We start from the raw sequence: 18,642 nt of genomic DNA, 5'->3' as shown, positions 1-18,642 counted from the left end.
TTATATATGATATTTTCATATACGTGAGTACTCCAAAAATTTCTAATAAAGGATAGCCGGGTAATAAAACATTTGCTGTATTTCATGGCATACTTCCATATTTCTAGTTATTCTTTGTAAAATGTAACATATGTATAACGACGTCCATTATGATTTTTTTGATATTTATTACACGATTAAAATCTATTATATCCTAATTTTGTGGATTATTTTGCCTACCTGTTAGTAATTCCTTGTTGTTTTATAGTACCTTATACGTAGATAAAAATTTCTAACGCGCTAGTAACAGCGGCTACATTATTATTTCATTATCAGTAGATAAATTACGGTGTTTCTTTTTTTTTACTATTTCAGTATAATCATTATATGTACAATCATTTAACTTTATAGATGATTCACGCTAATAGCATGAATCATTGTTTTTACCATCGACAAGCGATGTATATATACTAAGTGTATATATATTACTTTATATATGTACTAATTTGGCACCCCCTCCCTAGGGCTCATTATCATTTTCCGTTTAAACATAAGTTCGAAATAAAGCAAATATGCATACCATATCGTACAACGATACCTGTTACGACGAAAAAAATAATTAATCGTAATAAATGAATATTAATAAAAGATCGGCGATCGCTCTTCTTCTGCGAACACCATGAGTGATCTACCAACAGTCGATTCTATCTAGGTTACTACGGGCTTTAAATAGCTAAGAAGGTGCTTAAGGTACTTGTAAAGTCTTTATTTGTCGGTTCTCGCTCGGTCTTCGCGTTCGTCGTTCGATCCTTCTTGAAAATCCTCGATCAAAGTCTCTTTTCACGCGCGTAACGAATACGCCGAAAGGATGATTGAACTTGATCATCAATTATTCTTTAAAGCGTCTCACCGGGCTCCTCGGCTATATCTTTCAGCTCGATCTCCTCGTCAAAGATCTTCACGTCTTTGACGAAATACCAAACGCCCACGTCGAATAGCGTACCGATCGTTACGAAACCTGAATGACAAAGAGATTGTAGTGCGCAAACAATGACAATTGCATTTTCTTCGTTGTAATTCATTTTGTAAGATACTCACTGGCCGCGGTAAAGTTCAGCAAATACCTCAATGCCTCGCCATTATATAGCCAGCAATTTCCCGTTCCCGAGCAAGTTTTACCCCATACGAGACAGGTCTTGTCTAAAAGATAAAATATTAATTAATCTCCAAATAGAGAGAGCGTGTAATCAAGCGAGTGTATAAATATAGAGATATATGAAGTACATGTTCAATAAAGATTACTCGAAACAAAGTCAGGGTATGCTACTGAAAAAAATAAATAGAGACATCGCGAGAGGCTTTATTTGTCATTTGATAATAACAATTTGATAACGTTGAACGATCTGTCTCGGTCGATGCTATTAATCGTGCGCGCGCGTGTGTACAAATGAACTTTATCACTAACCTAATATAAATCCAAACAAAATAGGCGACGGTATGAAGGCAAAGAGGCTCATTATCATTAATCCGAAGCCCATGGCGACCGTCTTGTCCTTCTCGTCGACACATCTTACGGAAACTAGGAAATTCGACGCTCTCCCAGTCGCGCCGCTAAACTTCAAGAGGCACACCACCGCCAGAAAGATGTAGAATTTCTGCATACAATCGACCGGACACGAACCCGGAACAGCCGTTCCCAAAGGCTCCACCGTGGGTTCGGTCGTTTCCAACGGGGCCTCGGTGGAAAATGGGAAGGATGTGACGTTCGTAAACGGATGCGCCAGGGAACGAGCCAATTTCGGTTTTACGCAGCTACAGTCCGTATAAACTTTGCTGCCGTTACTGTGAAGCTAAAGAAAGAAAAGAAATAAATATATTTGACAGAAATTACAGAAAATCTCGCCTTTGGATGTTGTAGTAACTTAAAAAGCTTTTCTAACATTGAAAAATTGCCTAAAAAAATTTTCTATTTGCTTTGAAAGAATTCCTCCCTCCTTACGTAACCAGGTTTTTTTCTGAAATGAGATTGTTTTTCACAAAGATTGCGCAAAATTATATCAAACCTTTATGCTGCGGCAGCCGGCGTGACACGCGGATATAAACGTTTGTCCATGCTCGGAGCACACTGGATTATAGGTGACGTAGTCGCAGTGGCACTGCTCGTTACAGGGTAGTTGCGTTTTCAGTACGCCGTTCGGCTGAATGGCGACCTGGTTGTCGTTCGCCGAGCAGCCGAGAAAAGCGTAGGAGATCATTCCCAGGATCGATATAACGCCAATCATGACGTTCCACGCGGCCAGATATCGAGCCTTCGGCTTGTACTTGGAAATGACCAGGCCGGACAGCAAAATCCCGAAGGCACTGAACACCAAGCCGACCGTGCCGGTGATCAACGACGAGACGGACGCCGATTGCTTGTACTGGGTCTCAATGTACTTCGGCATGAAGATCCAATAGGGCATGTAGCCCATGAAGTAGAAGACCGTCGCCAGATTGTTGCACATCAGAGTCGTGTTCGTCAGCAGGCGCTTAAACGTTCTTAACATGTCCGAGATTGACGCCGGTAGCTCCGATTCCGGCTCGCCCTTAATGCTCGCGGCCGATTTATTGCGCTCCAAAGCCAGAACTTTGCGAGCGGCCGCTCTCGGCAAGGTCTTCGGGAAGAGACCGATCACGCTTGCGGAAATGAAGAGGAGAATGGCCAAAATGATCCATCCTAACCACCAAGCGCCTAGCCACCTGAAATATCATTAATATAAATTTATTAGATATAATTAATATAATTTTTTTCCATTTTTTCATCAATAATTTATCAACAAATCAGTAAATCACTGTTTAATTGCAATATGATACAATTATGCTAGTCCTACATACCTCGGATCTTGCATCGTGATAGTGGGAGTTAAAGTCGGGCTGATGTAGAACTTCAAGGAAAATGAGGCCAGTCCGTAGCCGATGGCTGGTCCCAGCATTCGCAGAAAGTACGAGAAACTGATCAGCGCCGGCGTTTTCGACTTTTGTATGTTGTCGTCCATGTACGACACCCCGAGGGTGTAATAAAGTGAACCACCCACCCCGGCCACCAATTGAGCTATGAAGAGGATCACCTGCGGCGCGAAGTTTCCATCTTCGACCTCGCAATCCGGCCCGCGACTTTCTTGGCCCGAACAAAGAAATTTCCGATGTTTTTCGGGAATCACGCTTGCGTTTAGTGTACCTTGCGCTTTCGTCCCCGCGTATTCTTTCGTCAGGGACAGAGCGTCTTCGCCGGGCCCGTAGAGAAAATGCGGTAGCATTGTAAGACAACAGAAAAGTACAACCTGATAAAATAAACAGCGGATCATTATTTCGTTAATATTCAAGAACGATTTATGCCTGACAATGAGCCGCGAGCTTCAAAGTATCAACGTGATACTTTTTTAAATTTAACAACTAATTTTATTCTAACTTTATTATTGCTCATTTCCTTCATTATTTTTCATAATTCATTTATCATCGTGTCATAAATATCGCAGCTATCTGCTATCTGCTCTACATTTAGAGCATTCCGCAAGCGCCTCTTTACTGTTCGAAGAATGGAGCGCTTAGCTAAGCACACGACGACGAGAGTACGATGGCAAGAGGCATGAATGAGCGTAGCTACGATTCTAACGCTTCCTAATTTAATTAAGAACCGACCAATCGGTGAGTTATGACGTCTACCGGCTCGTTCCTCGGGGCGTGTGCCGACAGCTGATTTCGTTTCTTGCCGACGCGAAAGTACGGCGCGCGAATAATACGCGGTGCACGCCGAATTAATCGCAAATGTCGATATTCGAGGATATATATACATGTGGAAAAACTTACGGTGTAAATACCGAAAGCGATCCATCGAGGCCTGTGACTCCTTCCTGCGTAATACGACAGGGCGACTGATACGAAAAGCTGCGAGATGTCGTTACCCACTGTGATTAGACCTGCATGAGAAGAAAACACATACGTGGCGTAAATTGTGCCTTAGAGGTTCATTTAATGACATTCCTCACGCGAACGCTAATTCCACATTGCTTTTAAAATGTTAAACTTGATTACAAGCTTGATGAAACAACATTTTGAATCGTTAAAATTAATAAGCTGCTAACTCTTATTTTCTATGTAAAGCAAATTACTAATAAAAAAATTTTTTTATATGACATTAATAAAATTTTAATAGAATTAACAAAAATGTAATACTAAAATATTTATAATATATAATGAATAAATTATATTATTAGCATATATTCAGAATAACTAATGGCAATTTGTTATTTCACAGATTTGTTCTATTTTAATTTTTCGTTTGCTTGCAAAACGTTCAATCTTATTTTTTAAAAACTAATGCAAGAAACTAATGCAAAATCTTTCAGTCTTTCCAATGTTTGTGAATTATCCCTATTTCCGCAATATAATACACAAAATTAAGTATAATGAAAAGATGTATCATACATACCCGTCGTTTTTGAGGGTATTTTAAATCTCTTCTCGATGGTGGTGATTGTACCATTAAAATAGGCATAACTGGCGGAAAATATGCAACCGAGCAAACCGTAGAGAAACACGTATGCCTTCTTGTTGGCGAACCTCTGCAGGTTCGGACCTCTGAAGCACCATATGCCGCACGAAGTGTCGTCGGTGATCGGCAGCTCCTTGAAAACATCGTCGAGGCCTCTGGTCGGCGTCGTGGGCGACGACGGTGTCACGGGCGGCGTCGTCGGTACCTGCAGCAGCTTCAGGTTCTCCGGCCCGTTCTTCTCGTGATTCGAATTTCTCGAGTTGTTCTTCATCTTCGCCTCGACCTAGTCGTCGCGACTGCCCGCAACTGGCAAGCGCCTAACACCGGCAGTGGGCTTCGAGCGAATTCAGTGACCTCAATCGCGGATCGCACGATACCGATCTGATTTGATCGTCCTCGCGACTCTTGGCATCGCTTTTTCGTTCGGTCCGGACTCGCCCCCCGCGCTCACACTCGCGAAATCTACTCTCTTCTTCCTCTCGCACTGTTCCTCGCGTCCCGTCACTTTATCACGCGGTCACGTGTTCTCCATGTTTCGACTCGGTCTCGCCGGAACAACACCTACACTGGGAAATCTGGGAGATGACTGCGACTGTTACGCGGGCAGCTCGATGATTTATGCTACGAGGGTGATCAATGACGATGTCTCGATGGAAAGCTTTGAGTTATGGTAAAGATAATGTATTTGTACAACAATATCTGCGACACCGATTGCCAGACAATATTATCAGGTTGTGAGTGTTGGAACAGTATTATCGGAATAATATTTGAATGAAGTTTTAAAAAAGAAATAACGACAATAGTAAAAACATGATTATGCTTGAAATATATAAACCGTGTAATAAACCTTCATTTAAATGACAAGTGTGATATTAAATTGTTAATCATATAGAATCGTTATGAGAATTAAAAATCTGTACTTCTACGTTATATGTAAAATTTAATTACAAGTTTCCTGAGTGAATAATCAATAATATCGCGAACAAAAAAATTCACGAACCGCGGTCACCTACCGCTGATGCAGGATGGACCCGAGTTCGGTTCGAACTATCGATCGCGGTCGCCGTCAACGGAGTCAATTACAGCGGCGAAGATCTCCTTTAAAAAAGATCCATCAATCGATCACCGATCGCTCTGCGGCCGCGAGTCAGCGTGGTCCCTCGCGAAATATAGATTCGCGTCCGAAAACGAGCAATATTCTTCCGCAACTGAGGCGCCTAAACGCAAGAGAGTGCAGACCGTGTTCTATGCCTACTCAAGATCCCCACCTTCCGCCCCCCGAGGAGCCGATCGTACGAGAGAGAGCCACGAGATCTCCTTACATATACCTACTATCCACCGTATCGTTATCAAGCGGGTAAATTCTGCCTCTTGCAATATCAGCCTATTTCTCCCCTCCTCCCTGTAGCGCGTTCTCTTTTTCCTTCTGGTTATCTCTCTCGTCTTTTCCCCCCTAGACTACTGGCGATTCTTTCGATCCCTCCTTCTACGACTGGAAACTAACCGTCCTCGTTGTTCGCGAGTATCGTCGGCTCGATCTATCTTGGTCAGTCTGATAACCCGCACCTGTACGAATGATGCGAGGACAGGGGGGGGGGAGTAGGGATGCCGCGGTTGACTCCTACGCAGAAAAAGAGCAATTAACGAGGGTAAGCGCTCGGCGCCCCGTGCTATTGCGAAATTGGATGTACGAATCGGACGGCGAAGCCGTAAAGCACGTCTTACGATCTACTGCTGCTACTGCGGCCTGGCGGCTTAATTTCGAGCACCTCTTATAATCATTACCTGTGAGTTATTAATGAACTAATTGCCACAACGCCGAAATCAAGCTTCGTTCAAAAGCTCATTCTCGAAGCTTTTCCACTTGGTCCTTAAACAATTATCTAATTTTCAATTGTATCACTAATTACCAAACACTCCGTATACGCGTCAGTTTATTATTTTTTACATACGTTGAGATAAGAAATATAAAATAATATTCATTATTATTGTGCCTATGATTTGCAACTTTCGAGTAACGTGCTATTTTTGCCTAGCTCTTGATAGCACGACAGAAGAAGAATTGTCGAAATAAAAAAGAAGTGTTGTGCATATATATGTAATATGTGTGTATCTCGAAAACACCTTCCGAAAACGTTCTACCTCCCTAAACCTCAGCGTTTAAATCTCGACGTCGGTGAAACGAGACATCCCTCGAGTGCTATTCGCGACGTACGGACCACGGCGACGTGAGCGAGGTCTTGGCTTTCGGTACGGTGTTGTCTAAGCTCGTTTCTAGTCAACCTCCGGGAGCAGAGGCTCACATTGTGGACCTATTATGATTTAATAGAGCCGACGTGATGTACACACGCGCGCACACATAGGCGCACTCGGTAAACTCTTCCGTCTATTCCCGCGCATTGCTAATGGTATACATCAAACAGCTATGTCGCTAATAGCTGACGGGTAATTGCCGAAGTTTAATTTTTTTTTCACTGGCCGCGAACGGCCAGTTCGCCAAGCGCCCGAGCATTAGGGCCCATGTCAATAGATTTATGGTCGTATCGGTCGTTCCGATCAAGTATTTTTTGAAAGATTATCAATAATTGCAAGACGTAAAACGATTTCGAACTTCAAGCCTGTGTTGAATGTTCATCTCTTCGTTTCAGTAGCATTTAATTTGTTCGCCCTAAGTAAAATACTGTTATCACACGATGCATTTAAAAAGAAAGAGAAAAAAAAGAATCACATTCTTGTTATTTGCAATAATCTTAAATAAATATCTGGCTATCACTTTGTGCCTCGAGGAGAAGTGATAGTACAAAATGACGTTTAATACAAATTTTCTTATCAGAGGTAATAATCTGTATGCCTAAATGACTACCCAAACTCCTGTATGTGTACGTTCTCAATTAAAACAAATAACTTTGTGCAACAGGAGAATCTCTAAAATACTTCTAAGCTGAGAAAACTTTTTAGATATTTGTAAAATGAGAAATCTGAAAGAAGTCATAAAAATCGAATGCGTGAAATCGAGTTAAATGTTACCAAATTAGCCATGATTTCGTTTTACAGACCGGCATTCGTCATGATTTGCAAGAAATGTCTTCCTGACGATATTTGCCTACTCACAAACCTGCCGAGACAAATGAAAATTTACATTTACGATAAGAACATCATAAATACACCAGCGCGAAATACACCACGTGTACACAAATTTCTTGGAAACTTCGATCTGCCGTTTGATGCACGCAAATAAAACTTCGCAGAAGTACTCGATATCAATTTATTGACACGTTAAAAGTTATTGCTGTGTAGAAGATTTATTTTACTTTTTACATAACTTGTAGTTTCGCGCTTAAATTAGTTACAAATTCGTTATAAACTGTAGAGTATATATTACTTTAAATCTTTGTTCGTACAGCTTTCACGCAATTACAGAATAATTTTTCAATTAAAATGATCAAATCGGCGAACATATTCAATCACTTTTCATAGAAATTTCCGTTTTCTCATATTTTTGTCAATATAATTATTAAAAATTTTTTTAAATAAATGTAAAAGCTAATACACATCAGAAGGTTCATTGCAATGTAACCGTTTTTGCAATGTAACCGTCAGATTTACGACACTTTGAAGCGGCGTGACGTTGACCAAGCTTAAGATTGACAAGACGTGCCTTTTATTGCCGAAAAAAAATCCCAAATCCACCATGATTTATAAACTCTGTATTTGCATGATTCTCGACGAGATGTTTACGTAACGTACTGAAACGTGTATATCATTCGAAGGCTGCTACCTTTTTGGAGACGGTGAAATTGAAGAAACTGCGAGACATCGAATCCACAAATATCCAATGTCATTAATATCGTTAATTATATTATATTGAGTGCACTTTCACTTTGAATACTAATGTTTTATAGATTATTAACAACTTACATTAAAGGATAACAAGAAATTAATGTTGTAAAGAGAAGTAGTCATATAGCTCTTACGAATTCTTTAATATATGCTGCGTAGCAAATAAGTAAGAATTTATAAAACTAAATAAGATAACAAAACAATTTAAGTTAGACTGATTACGTTAGATTATTCTTGTTCAGACATTACAAATTGTCAATCATTCACTGAATGTATTTACTATATATTTGTTATATATTTATGCTCGGAGACACTCTCTTGCACGACATCACCTATCAATTCTGTTGCAATTTCTCTTTGTGTAATATCCCTCTGAATCGCATATGATAAGTTAACTTACAAAGTACAAGGTTACTTGACCAGTACATAGACAAATTTCGTCAGGCGCTTTAAATGGCACAACCCACTTGCGTTTGTAAATTACGCAGCATTCGTAGAATGGCAGAAGGAACGCCGGATGAGCTGCATTAGTATCATTATTATTACAGCAGAGGTAATGGACAAGTATTTTTCTCGAGCTGAGCTCTGAGGCCTTTACTCGCGATTAGTTCTTTATGCTACCTGCCTGCCCAGTTTGTGTCGTTGCGTGTTAACATGCATCTGCAAGTTTTCGCAAAAAAAAAAAAAAAAAAAAAAAATAATAATTAAAATTAAAAAATGAAGATGCTATATCGAGCATTATGAAACATTATAATCCGAGTGTTCTTTTCAAAAGGAACTCTCGAGGTGGATTAAGAATAATCGATAATAAAAGCGGCGCGATTCTTAAGCTCAGAAGTGGTGGAAGGTGAGTAAACCGATTGTTTCCGGTCATCTATATCACAGGCTTCTGTCCTTCTTTATCGGGCAGTCTCGCTACTAGTCTGATCGGACTGTACCTCGACTTAGAAGACGTTGATGAGGTCTATATGAAAGATGGGTCAGGGTCATGCACAATGCAACCATGTACACACAACAGCAAAACTTCCCAATACCAGGTCGAGGCACGAAGAAATGATAGCTTCTATTTCCTTTATTGTTCTTATATAATAAAATTTTGCATGTGTTAAATATATATATTTTTTATATTCGAAGACATTAGATCATAGACTTTATTTAAAAGATATTACCACAAAAATATAAAAATAAAATTTCTATAAAATTATATGCCTGCTATATAAAGTATATTTCCAGTTATTTTCTTTCAAGACACGCTTTTTTTAATTAACTTATTTCAACAACAATAAAAGATTGACAAAGAATTATTTTATAAACTCTAAAAATGACGACACTTTATAAATCCTAAAACCATTTCATCGTCATCAACTACGTAACAACGAATCCTCATTCTCGTCAGTGCGGCAGACGTTGCTAACCGTCTCATAGACCTCATTTTTCTTTATTTGCGATGGAATAAGGCGGAACGCTTAATCGTAATGCCGAAGCGCATCCTCTAATGGTGTTCCGAAGGATGCGATCGATAGGGACGACCTGACGTCACGGGAACGTCGCGGAATTCATTACGCGGGCCAAGCCGCCCGCTTTAGTTGGGTGGGCTTAAAAATTAAAAGGCTCTCAAACAAAAACTCCCTTTTTACCTTCAGCCTCGTGGGATGTAATCCCTCCGTCCGGCAGTAGCCCCGTATGCCCCATGCCCCCGCCGAACCCCCGAATTTCGGCGGCCTGAAGACAAGCCTTGAGACTTTGCTCCCATCTTCCACCGTCTCGACGCTCTTCCCCTCTCGTTCTAAAACTGAAGAGCGCGAGCACGGTCGATTCCACCGATCCGCGATGTAGTTTTCCGAATAAACCCTTTCGTCTCGCGGCGCGTTATATTCCGCTTGCGGGAGACTCGGTGAGCGATAAAGCAATGAAGGGTGAATACCTTATCGGAACAACGGATCGTTCAATTTGACTTGGCCGAAAATTGCGGAAATGGAAATAATAATTAATGTATAAATAATTTTTACAAAATTTTTTTATGCATTCCGAAAGAAAGGTTCCGATATAATCTTAGCTAATAGAAAATAAAAATAAAAAAATTGTCAAATGTGGAATAGAACATTATGAAGCGTGAGGGTAATAACGTGTTAACAAAAAATAAGCGTAATTTATTTACAAAGAAATAAGAATGAGTATGATTCGGAAATAAAGGTATAACAAATGAAATTGTGTAACAACGATTATAGCTCCCAGCTTTCGATTCCGAGCGTTTAGAAGCTTGAGAGTTTAACAAACAAAGGGTGCATTTATATTAACATTATTTACATGATTAGCTCATGTCGCTAATATTATAGAATCATTGTACTATCGGAATGTTCGGCGTCAGTCACGAAAGATCCGGAAATTTTCAGGTACCTAGAGCAATTCCACAAATCTTATCGGATTTGTCCATTTATCGGACAGGCAGCGTTATAGACGACTGTGCTCTGTCCTCTGATTTAAATTCCCATTAACTTCATTCTTCTTGTCTGCATTATCAATCGCGGCGCCATCTTCCCTCACGAACTCGCGCCTCTTGTCAGTCTCCGCGGCGCCATATAGATCCAAATCTTTGCCGAGATAACAAACTATAGCATCGAATAATACCCCTATCACGGTAAATCCTGTAACATGACGAAACAATATGCTTCTTTATAAACGAGTCGACGAAATCAAACAGGTCATTCGAATGAGTAATCGATCAGTAAAATTATTTTATCCATTGTCCGATAAACTTATTCTTATCTGCTGCGATTTTTTTTCTTCTTTTTCTTTATCTAATCTCAGTTGGCGAGCAAACAGATGCAGCTAGCTAAAACATATAGGTCGTTAAACTCGACGATACCCACCGGCCGCCGAGATGTTCACCAAGAATCGGAAATTATCCCTGTGATAGAACCAGCAGTTTCCTCTAGTCCCACAGGATTCCTCCCATATCAGGCAAGTCGAGTCGATGATAGCCCCAAAAATAATCGGCCCCGGAATTAGAGCCAGCAGCGAGACGATCATGAGCGTGACGCCCTGGGAGAGACTCTTGTCCCTCTTCTCGACGCTCCTGTAGTTCACCAGAACGTTACCGATTTTCCCGGAACAGCCCAGCGTATTGATCACGCAGTTGAGCAATACGAAGAGCAAATACGGCCGTTTGCAGTCGCTGGCGCACGGACCGGCTTTGACCGTATCGGAGATCGGCGGCAGTGCCTGCGAGTCAGGCGGACGCATCTGCTGTTCCGAAATGAAAGCCCTACTGGAGCTGAAGTAATCAAAGTGGTCTCCGATACGGCTTGGCTCGTTCAACGTTAGACAACTGCAGTTCCCGAACTGTTTGTCGTCCAGGATCGTTCGACATCCCGCGTGACAGGCGGAGAAGAAAGTTGTCATTGACGCCTCGTGGCAGACCGGGGAATATTTGACGCCCGCACAATTGCAATCGGCGTTGCAATCAGCTGTCAAATTCATTCTGCAAACAAATAAAAATTTTATATCGGATTGTAATATTAGCGATTAAGCGAGATGTTGATTTGTGTGGTCTTTATTAAAAAAAAAAAAAATAAAATTTTAAAGATACTCACTCCATAGTCTTCAAGTTTATACCACGGATTCCGGAGTTCGTGCAGCCAAGAAATATGTATAAAATTTGTCCCACGACGAAGATAATACCGACGAGTACGTTCCACGCGAGGAGCGGTCTGGGACTAGGCTTAAATTTGCTAATTACTAATCCCGATAACAGGAATCCTAATACTATACCAACTAGCGATATAGGACCTGTGAATTAGAGCAAAGCAACATGTATTACAAGTATATCAGTATTGACAAAAATATTTCTCTTTCGACACAAAAAATCGATTTTATTTGTCAGCAGGAAAATCGTATGAAAGCGCTCCTGATAGCAAATTAATGTTATCGTGTGAAATATTTTAAAGATAACACATGGAGTAACTAAAATACATTCTTGTAGATTAATATACGTGTACCTGTTATCACGGTACCGCCAGCCGCGGATGTACTGTATTGGATTTCGAGATACTTCGCCAAGAACGTGATATAGGCAGAAGCGCCAAGAATGTAAAATACGGCGCTTAAATTGTTGCAGGTCAACAGCCAGTTCGTTAACAACCGTTTCATGGCTTTTGGAAATTCACGGATTGTCGGTATGTACTCAGTTTCCACGGGTACTGGGTTGGTAGGTTCCATCTGTAACGGAGGCTTCTGCTGCAGCACTAAATCTAACTTCAAAGGTATTTCGCCATCCTGAAACAATATTTTTAATTAATTAATTTATAAAAACTTGTAATTCTCCGCGAGTCATCTACTTATTCATCTTTTTATGACTTTATAAACTAATGTTTTCTAGAAATTTATATTGGCTGGTTTTTTCATAAAAAACCACTACTTTTATACAGATAAATAAATACATATGTAAAATAATATATTTTTTGCTATAGATAAAAATTATATGTGTATTAATTTCGTTTTATTATTTATTTCTAATTTAATTACTAAGAACTAAAAGATATTGATTAATATTATATTTTAAGTTTGTTTTTTAAAGAGAAAAGAAATGTTTTTTATGTCATTCATATAATAAAATATCTTCTTAATTAATAATCTTATAACGTTCAATGTGAATTACCGGTTTAGAAATATCTTTTGATGTAGGAAGATCACGTGGAAACATAGCGATCAAAACGGCAAACATAGCCATCGTAACGCCAAGAATGATCCATCCGAGCCACCATGCGCCTAACCATCGCGGATCTTTCGTCGTAATAACGGGATGAAGTTTTGGGTCTATGTATAAACTCAGACAGGCGTAGCCCAATAGAAATCCAATCGCTGGACCCACGGTACGTAAAGCGAACGTAAAACCTTACAAATAGAATTGGAAATTATTGCTGTTAAATCTTTCTTTAATTCATGGCAGTAATGCAACAATTACAACATTGCAGAAAATTGCATAGTCTAAAAAATTTTATTACTAAAAACGTAATTGTGTAAGTACGCACAATTGTAAAAATCAGATAAAATTATCGAAATATTCCATTCCAAGTATAACAGGGGGCGTTTGGCAAGATCTTATCTTGAATTCACGCTCTTAAGATACCGCAATACTTATCAGACTTGCTAAGAAAAACGATTTATAGTTATTACAACGTGATGGCAAGAAGCGCTTTGACTTTTTATGTTTATAAAAGATAAATTTAGATCTTGATTATGATGCATTTTTGCTAGCTCAAATCTGTCAATATTATTAAAATAACATAGAGTTTATTAATCGATGCTCACCTAAGAGCATAGGCGTATTTTTCTTCTTCGTATTGTCGTCTAAATACGTCTGTCCCAAACCGTAATAAAGAGTAGTTCCGATACCAAGAACAAATTGAGATATAAAAATCAACAGTAGAGGGAGGTAACTAACGCTCAACTTAGTTTCGGCATCGCAAAGTTCTGGCTGGTTCGTACGCGGACAAATCGCGAAGTTCTCCGGGACGGTTGTCATATTCAACAAGGTCTGATCCAGATATTCCTTCGTCAATGCCAAGGCGTCCTTTCCAGGACCGTATATGAAGTGCGGCAGTGCCAAAATGAGACAGGACAATGCGCTCAAGCCGACCCCAACCGCGATCCATCTTGGCCGATGACTGGATCCTCCGTAGTAGGTCAAGATCAAGGACAAGATCTGAGAGATCTCGTTGCCCGAAAGGATCAACCCTATGATATAATAAGAAAGTTACACGGACACGTGATAAACTTACTTAGCCCTTCGATGCACTTTTTTTTTATTCTAGTCGTTTCGCATTTTGGCAATTTTCTGCTATGTAACAGAATTGGATAGTTACATAAAATTTTTTGTTTCTTCAATATAAAATAAAATTTTTTTAAATTTATATTTAATTGTGACTCTGTATATGACTATAATATATATTTATCCATTTAACGAAAATCAATACAATTGATGTCCAAAGCAAGTGCAAAATAAATTTTAAATGTACGTAAAACATTTTAGTTATTATTATATAAATGCGTTAGAAAAAGGTTTCAGATTTTTAGACGAAAAAATAATTTTTATTAAATTAAACGAAAATATTTAACCAACATAATGGACTTAACACAAGTGGCATGCTCATTTCTGTTTATCGTGTACAATATTGCAAACAAAGGATTACCTTATCGTTTCGCTTCAGTATGTGAATATCACTCATAAATAATCCTCTTCTGATCTCTTACTTTAAACTCTTTAAATCCTTTCATGAAGAAATATTAAAATGTTGTATGTGTATGTATATGTGTCAGATTTTAAAAATGAAAAGGATATACCGTATTAATTCATTTATTAAATTAATTTTATAAATATCACGTTTATTCTGGAATTATATGAATGCTTCTCTACGAAACGCGTTAATATTTCGAGTATTGCGGCCGACTACAAAATCATATAATGCATATCCGCGTGTCTTCGCTCTTCAACGCATATATAGTGCTCGTTGTACGACAGATTTGTCACTTCTATGATTGCGACACACTACTTACCTACTAGATAGACGCACACGGAAACGCGCGATTCGTACGTGTGCAAGTACGAGTACTTATACGCGAGTATACCCGCGGATGCTCGGCTGCTCGGCTTTGCCGGCAATGGGATCCGAGGTTGAAGGCGATTAAGACGAGATGACGTTTAAAGTTCTGCCGTGTCGAGATAAAGCGCGGTGTCGAGTATATATATATGAATAATTTACTTCACGTCTGGGGTTTTTCTCTAAACAGACATTTAAGCGCCGAGAGACTAGTTGATCGCCATACCGAGACTAGTTGATCGCCATACAGAGTTCCGATCGCAAAGCCGCGTAGATTCGTACCCGTAAACCGATGTGTACCTTCGTCAATATACATATATAAAATGAAGTACAGTCGCCTCTCGTCGTGAAGTTATATTATGTGTGATTACGAAAATGAGACTCACCAGTCGTACGGCTAGGTATCTTGAATCTCTTCTCCAGAGTTGTCAGGGTGACGACGATGTAGATAAAGGCCATCGCCTGGACGGTGCCCAGTAAACCGTACACCGCGATGAAATTCTTCGGGGTGGCACGATTTCGCAACCATCTGGGATAAATCCCACATATTCCACAATCTTTACTCATAGCCTCCGATAGCCTCCGGTAGCCTCTAAAAAGATTGATTAGCGGAATCTGTCCTTTTTAAATCTAAATTAATTTACACCTATATCATTAAAGTCCACAAACTTCCAAACATAAACATAGTAATTGCAATAATTTATAACATCAGTTTTTATAGTGTTTGCAAACCTTCGCAGGTATATCTTATTTATACCTTTTTATATTGATTATCTTTATTTCTACTGATATCTTCAGACTTCCAAGCTTGATATGATTCAATAAGCTGAGACTCTGATGTTATAAACGTTGTTATAAAGCAAAATTAATATGAGCATAGAGATTTATTTATAACAATACAGATGCGGTAATCGAAACATACTACACGGTTACAGCATTGACAATCGTATCGTATTAAAATTCTCGATAGCTTTTGTTGCGAACGATTTCTGCTATAGCCTTGCCAGATCGCCAATGTTTTGCATCCACTTCAGCGCGTTCTGGAGAATTAAGTTCTGCGATAAAAGCGTCCCGACGATGCTAATTAAGTCAATGCGCTATATGAAATACAACGCTTAAGGAAATATAATGCGTTGTCATTATGATAACAACGGGAATCGATGACAATGACTTGCATTCTCGATCATAAATGGTCTAGACGTGTTAAAGTGGATACAAAACGATATTACATATATTGAATGAAGTATGAAAATGGGATTACGAGGCCACAAACGCATGCGGTGTTTTCAAGTTGCTCGTGGTCGATGACTGCAGATGCATTCAATTTCTATAGTGCTTCTACATTGCAGCGTGAGAATTTGATGAACATGCGACATGTACGTGCAATGCAGGACGCGATAAGTCCATTATCTTTCATCATAAGTCGCGTAATTATTAATACGTTAATAGAGATAATAAATCTCGCACGTTGCTCACACTTGGCAGATACCTCAGCATAGCATAATGATGGTAACAATGACGTCTCTTGTATGTACGCAAACGCATCCGTTACGCAACTCACTTTTCGAATCTGAAGACGTCGACTTAATCCGACTAGCGCGTGTACAATGCAATAAACCGAAAGTGAGTGAAAGGATAAACGATAATGCATATATCAAAATTTTAAGCTTAAAATATCCTATTTTTTGCAATTATAATTTCACGTATTAATAATAATATGTATTATTATTAAGATTGTAAATACTTTTTATTGTATCTTCGTAAACTAGATATTTAATTATACACTACCAATTTCTTGTAAATCCATAGGAGTATTAATAAATTTAATAAATTAATTAGGTATAATAGCGTATTAAACTTATTTGTTAACTTGATTAAAAAGATCGAAGAATGAAGTAAGAGAATTTTTTATACTCGCAATAACGAAGATCTGAGTATATTTACAGTATGCAACAATCTAATCTACAAATCTAATTAAGCTTATCACGCCAATAAATCATTCGAATAAATCTGGCATGTAATTCTTCTGTGCCAACAACATTCGTCAATGAAATACTCGTTAAATTAATTTTTAATAATAAGACCAGCACATATACATAAAAAAAAACTTTTTATTTGTTCCTAAAATTTCGAATAAAGTAAAAGATTATGAGGAATTTATCCGATATGCCTTCAATTCATGAAAAAAATGTAAAATACACAAAATTTGCTAATCTATATTCGTACTATTTTTTCATGAGTTTGATTTATAGAATTTTTTGTTAATGTTTGAGTAAACGTTTTAGAAATATTTGGTTGTAAATTATTATATTAAAAAGCTACATATTATATTAAATTAAATTATTATATTATATAAAGAGCTACATATTATATTATATTAAAGAGCTAATTATTTTGTTAATACAACTTTCAGTAATTAATTTTTTATTTTATTTTATTTGTTGGTTGAGATTTGTTCACAACACTGTTATTCTCAGTCTCAATTTACCTGAGATATAAGCTTACGTAATTGCAATTTATCTTAAGCACGAGTCGTGCAGTCGGAGACGCTAATTCGAAGACTTAATCGATCAGCGTTTCCGTTTTTGTCGCTTACAAAGATTCTGTAAAACAACGCGTTAAAATTATAAATTACATTGTTGAATTTTACGATTTATTTATTTAAGAAAAAATACAAATTACATATTCATAAAATTGAATTTAAGGCAATTATTTAAATTTCAAATTGCTATTTATATTAAAGATATTATTAAGTTAGTAATATTTTTATAAAATTATCTCTAGCTCATTTTAAAATATGCGTTATCTCGATTATTTACATAGCGTATCTTTTATGTGCATACATATTATCTTTTGTTTACGGTGCATAAATTTCTTATACAAATTCTTGTTATCTCTAATTTTGGAAACAAATACAAATTCTTTAATTCTCATGTTATTGTTATCCCGTGTTATTTGTTATCTCACAGGATAAAAGTTGTGTAAAATTAAATTTTAAATCTCTCTCTCTTTCTCTCTCTCTCTCTCTCTCTTTCCTTAAAGCACACTTTCCAAATGTTTTTAATTTTTGCGGCAAATGTCGCGGAAGCATATTGGTAAAATACATAAAATACTTTTCTGATATTAAAGGAAAAAAGGATACGAATCGACGATGGTTTCTCACCTTGACCTTAGACTCGTGGACGCAGAAGGGACTTCCGGGCCGCGATTCCTACTGGATCGCGATCCTCGAGTCTCGTCTACCGGGTAGCTCGGAAATCACCCACGCGCTGGGAGCGCTCTAGTTAGCACGAATAAACGCGGGATAACTGAGCTTATTCGTATGTCAATGGCAATGCTCCCCTACTATTTCTCTATCAAATCGAATGATAAGCGGAACGTCATTCAAAGGATATCGCCAACGTGACACTGGTGCTGACATCTTATTACTCGCACCTAAGCGATCCAACGCGCCCACGGCCGTAAGATAGCAAGCGCATCTCCTGGTTGCGGTCTATGCTAAAGTGCATAACGAGATGAATAACGCGTTTGTCTCCTCCGATGGAGCAGCTTTCGGTCCGATGATAGAGATGCGATAGAAATGTCTCTATGGAAATATTTTAATGTTATTATCAATTGGAATAAAGCAATAATTATAAGGATTGATGCTGAATTGCGAGTCGCGCAGGACTTCTTCTGTGAAACTTTCCGATG

General features: G+C 38.5%; 2 protein-coding genes across 7 annotated transcripts; both read right to left on the bottom strand.

The window, feature by feature from the left end:
- Window positions 1-78: 78 nt before the first annotated feature.
- On the bottom strand, window positions 79-5,855 carry LOC112460012 (solute carrier organic anion transporter family member 2A1-like). Of its 5 annotated transcripts, none has more exons than XM_025024421.1 (8): window positions 5,511-5,855; window positions 4,448-5,085; window positions 3,826-3,935; window positions 2,854-3,299; window positions 2,043-2,718; window positions 1,445-1,829; window positions 1,078-1,179; window positions 79-997 (listed from the first exon to the last, which is right to left on the bottom strand). In XM_025024421.1, the coding sequence occupies exons 2-8, from the start codon at window positions 4,779-4,781 to the stop codon at window positions 876-878; spliced, it is 2,175 nt and encodes a 724-aa protein (XP_024880189.1). In that variant the 5' UTR covers window positions 4,782-5,085; window positions 5,511-5,855; the 3' UTR covers window positions 79-875. The 5 variants fall into 5 exon arrangements, with proteins under 5 accessions (XP_024880189.1, XP_024880190.1, XP_024880187.1 ...); XM_025024422.1 differs by having other exon boundaries at window positions 4,448-5,071; XM_025024419.1 differs by having other exon boundaries at window positions 5,524-5,855.
- A 4,617-nt stretch (window positions 5,856-10,472) lies between these two features.
- Window positions 10,473-18,256, bottom strand: LOC112460018 (solute carrier organic anion transporter family member 4C1). 2 transcript variants are annotated; one of them, XM_025024433.1, is made up of 9 exons: window positions 18,092-18,256; window positions 15,872-16,046; window positions 15,336-15,541; window positions 13,661-14,086; window positions 13,008-13,243; window positions 12,349-12,625; window positions 11,944-12,139; window positions 11,221-11,831; window positions 10,473-10,995 (listed from the first exon to the last, which is right to left on the bottom strand). In XM_025024433.1, the coding sequence occupies exons 3-9, from the start codon at window positions 15,514-15,516 to the stop codon at window positions 10,802-10,804; spliced, it is 2,121 nt and encodes a 706-aa protein (XP_024880201.1). In that variant the 5' UTR covers window positions 15,517-15,541; window positions 15,872-16,046; window positions 18,092-18,256; the 3' UTR covers window positions 10,473-10,801. The 2 variants fall into 2 exon arrangements, with proteins under 2 accessions (XP_024880201.1, XP_024880200.1); XM_025024432.1 differs by lacking the exon at window positions 15,872-16,046 and having other exon boundaries at window positions 18,113-18,256.
- Between the last annotated feature and the right edge of the window lie 386 nt (window positions 18,257-18,642).

This window comes from Temnothorax curvispinosus, unplaced genomic scaffold, assembly GCF_003070985.1.
Source record: "Temnothorax curvispinosus isolate PA1 unplaced genomic scaffold, ASM307098v1 QBEX01010286.1, whole genome shotgun sequence".
Lineage (NCBI taxonomy): Eukaryota > Metazoa > Arthropoda > Insecta > Hymenoptera > Formicidae > Temnothorax > Temnothorax curvispinosus.
This window is presented reverse-complemented; position numbering and strand designations above follow the sequence as displayed.

Excerpts from the sequence above, each read along its gene's own strand:
- LOC112460018 (XM_025024433.1), bottom strand. The coding sequence starts at position 15,516 with ATGAGTAAAGATTGTGGAATATGTGGGATTTATCCCAGATGGTTGCGA. Across the intron at positions 14,087-15,335 it reads GATACCTAGCCGTACGACTG|GGTTGATCCTTTCGGGCAAC; the intron begins GTGAGTCTCATT and ends ATTATATCATAG. Across the intron at positions 11,832-11,943 it reads ATAAACTTGAAGACTATGGA|AATGAATTTGACAGCTGATT; the intron begins GTGAGTATCTTT and ends ATTTGTTTGCAG.
- LOC112460012 (XM_025024421.1), bottom strand. The coding sequence starts at position 4,781 with ATGAAGAACAACTCGAGAAATTCGAATCACGAGAAGAACGGGCCGGAG. Across the intron at positions 2,719-2,853 it reads ATCACGATGCAAGATCCGAG|GTGGCTAGGCGCTTGGTGGT; the intron begins GTATGTAGGACT and ends ATGATATTTCAG. Across the intron at positions 1,830-2,042 it reads CCGGCTGCCGCAGCATAAAG|CTTCACAGTAACGGCAGCAA; the intron begins GTTTGATATAAT and ends TTCTTTCTTTAG.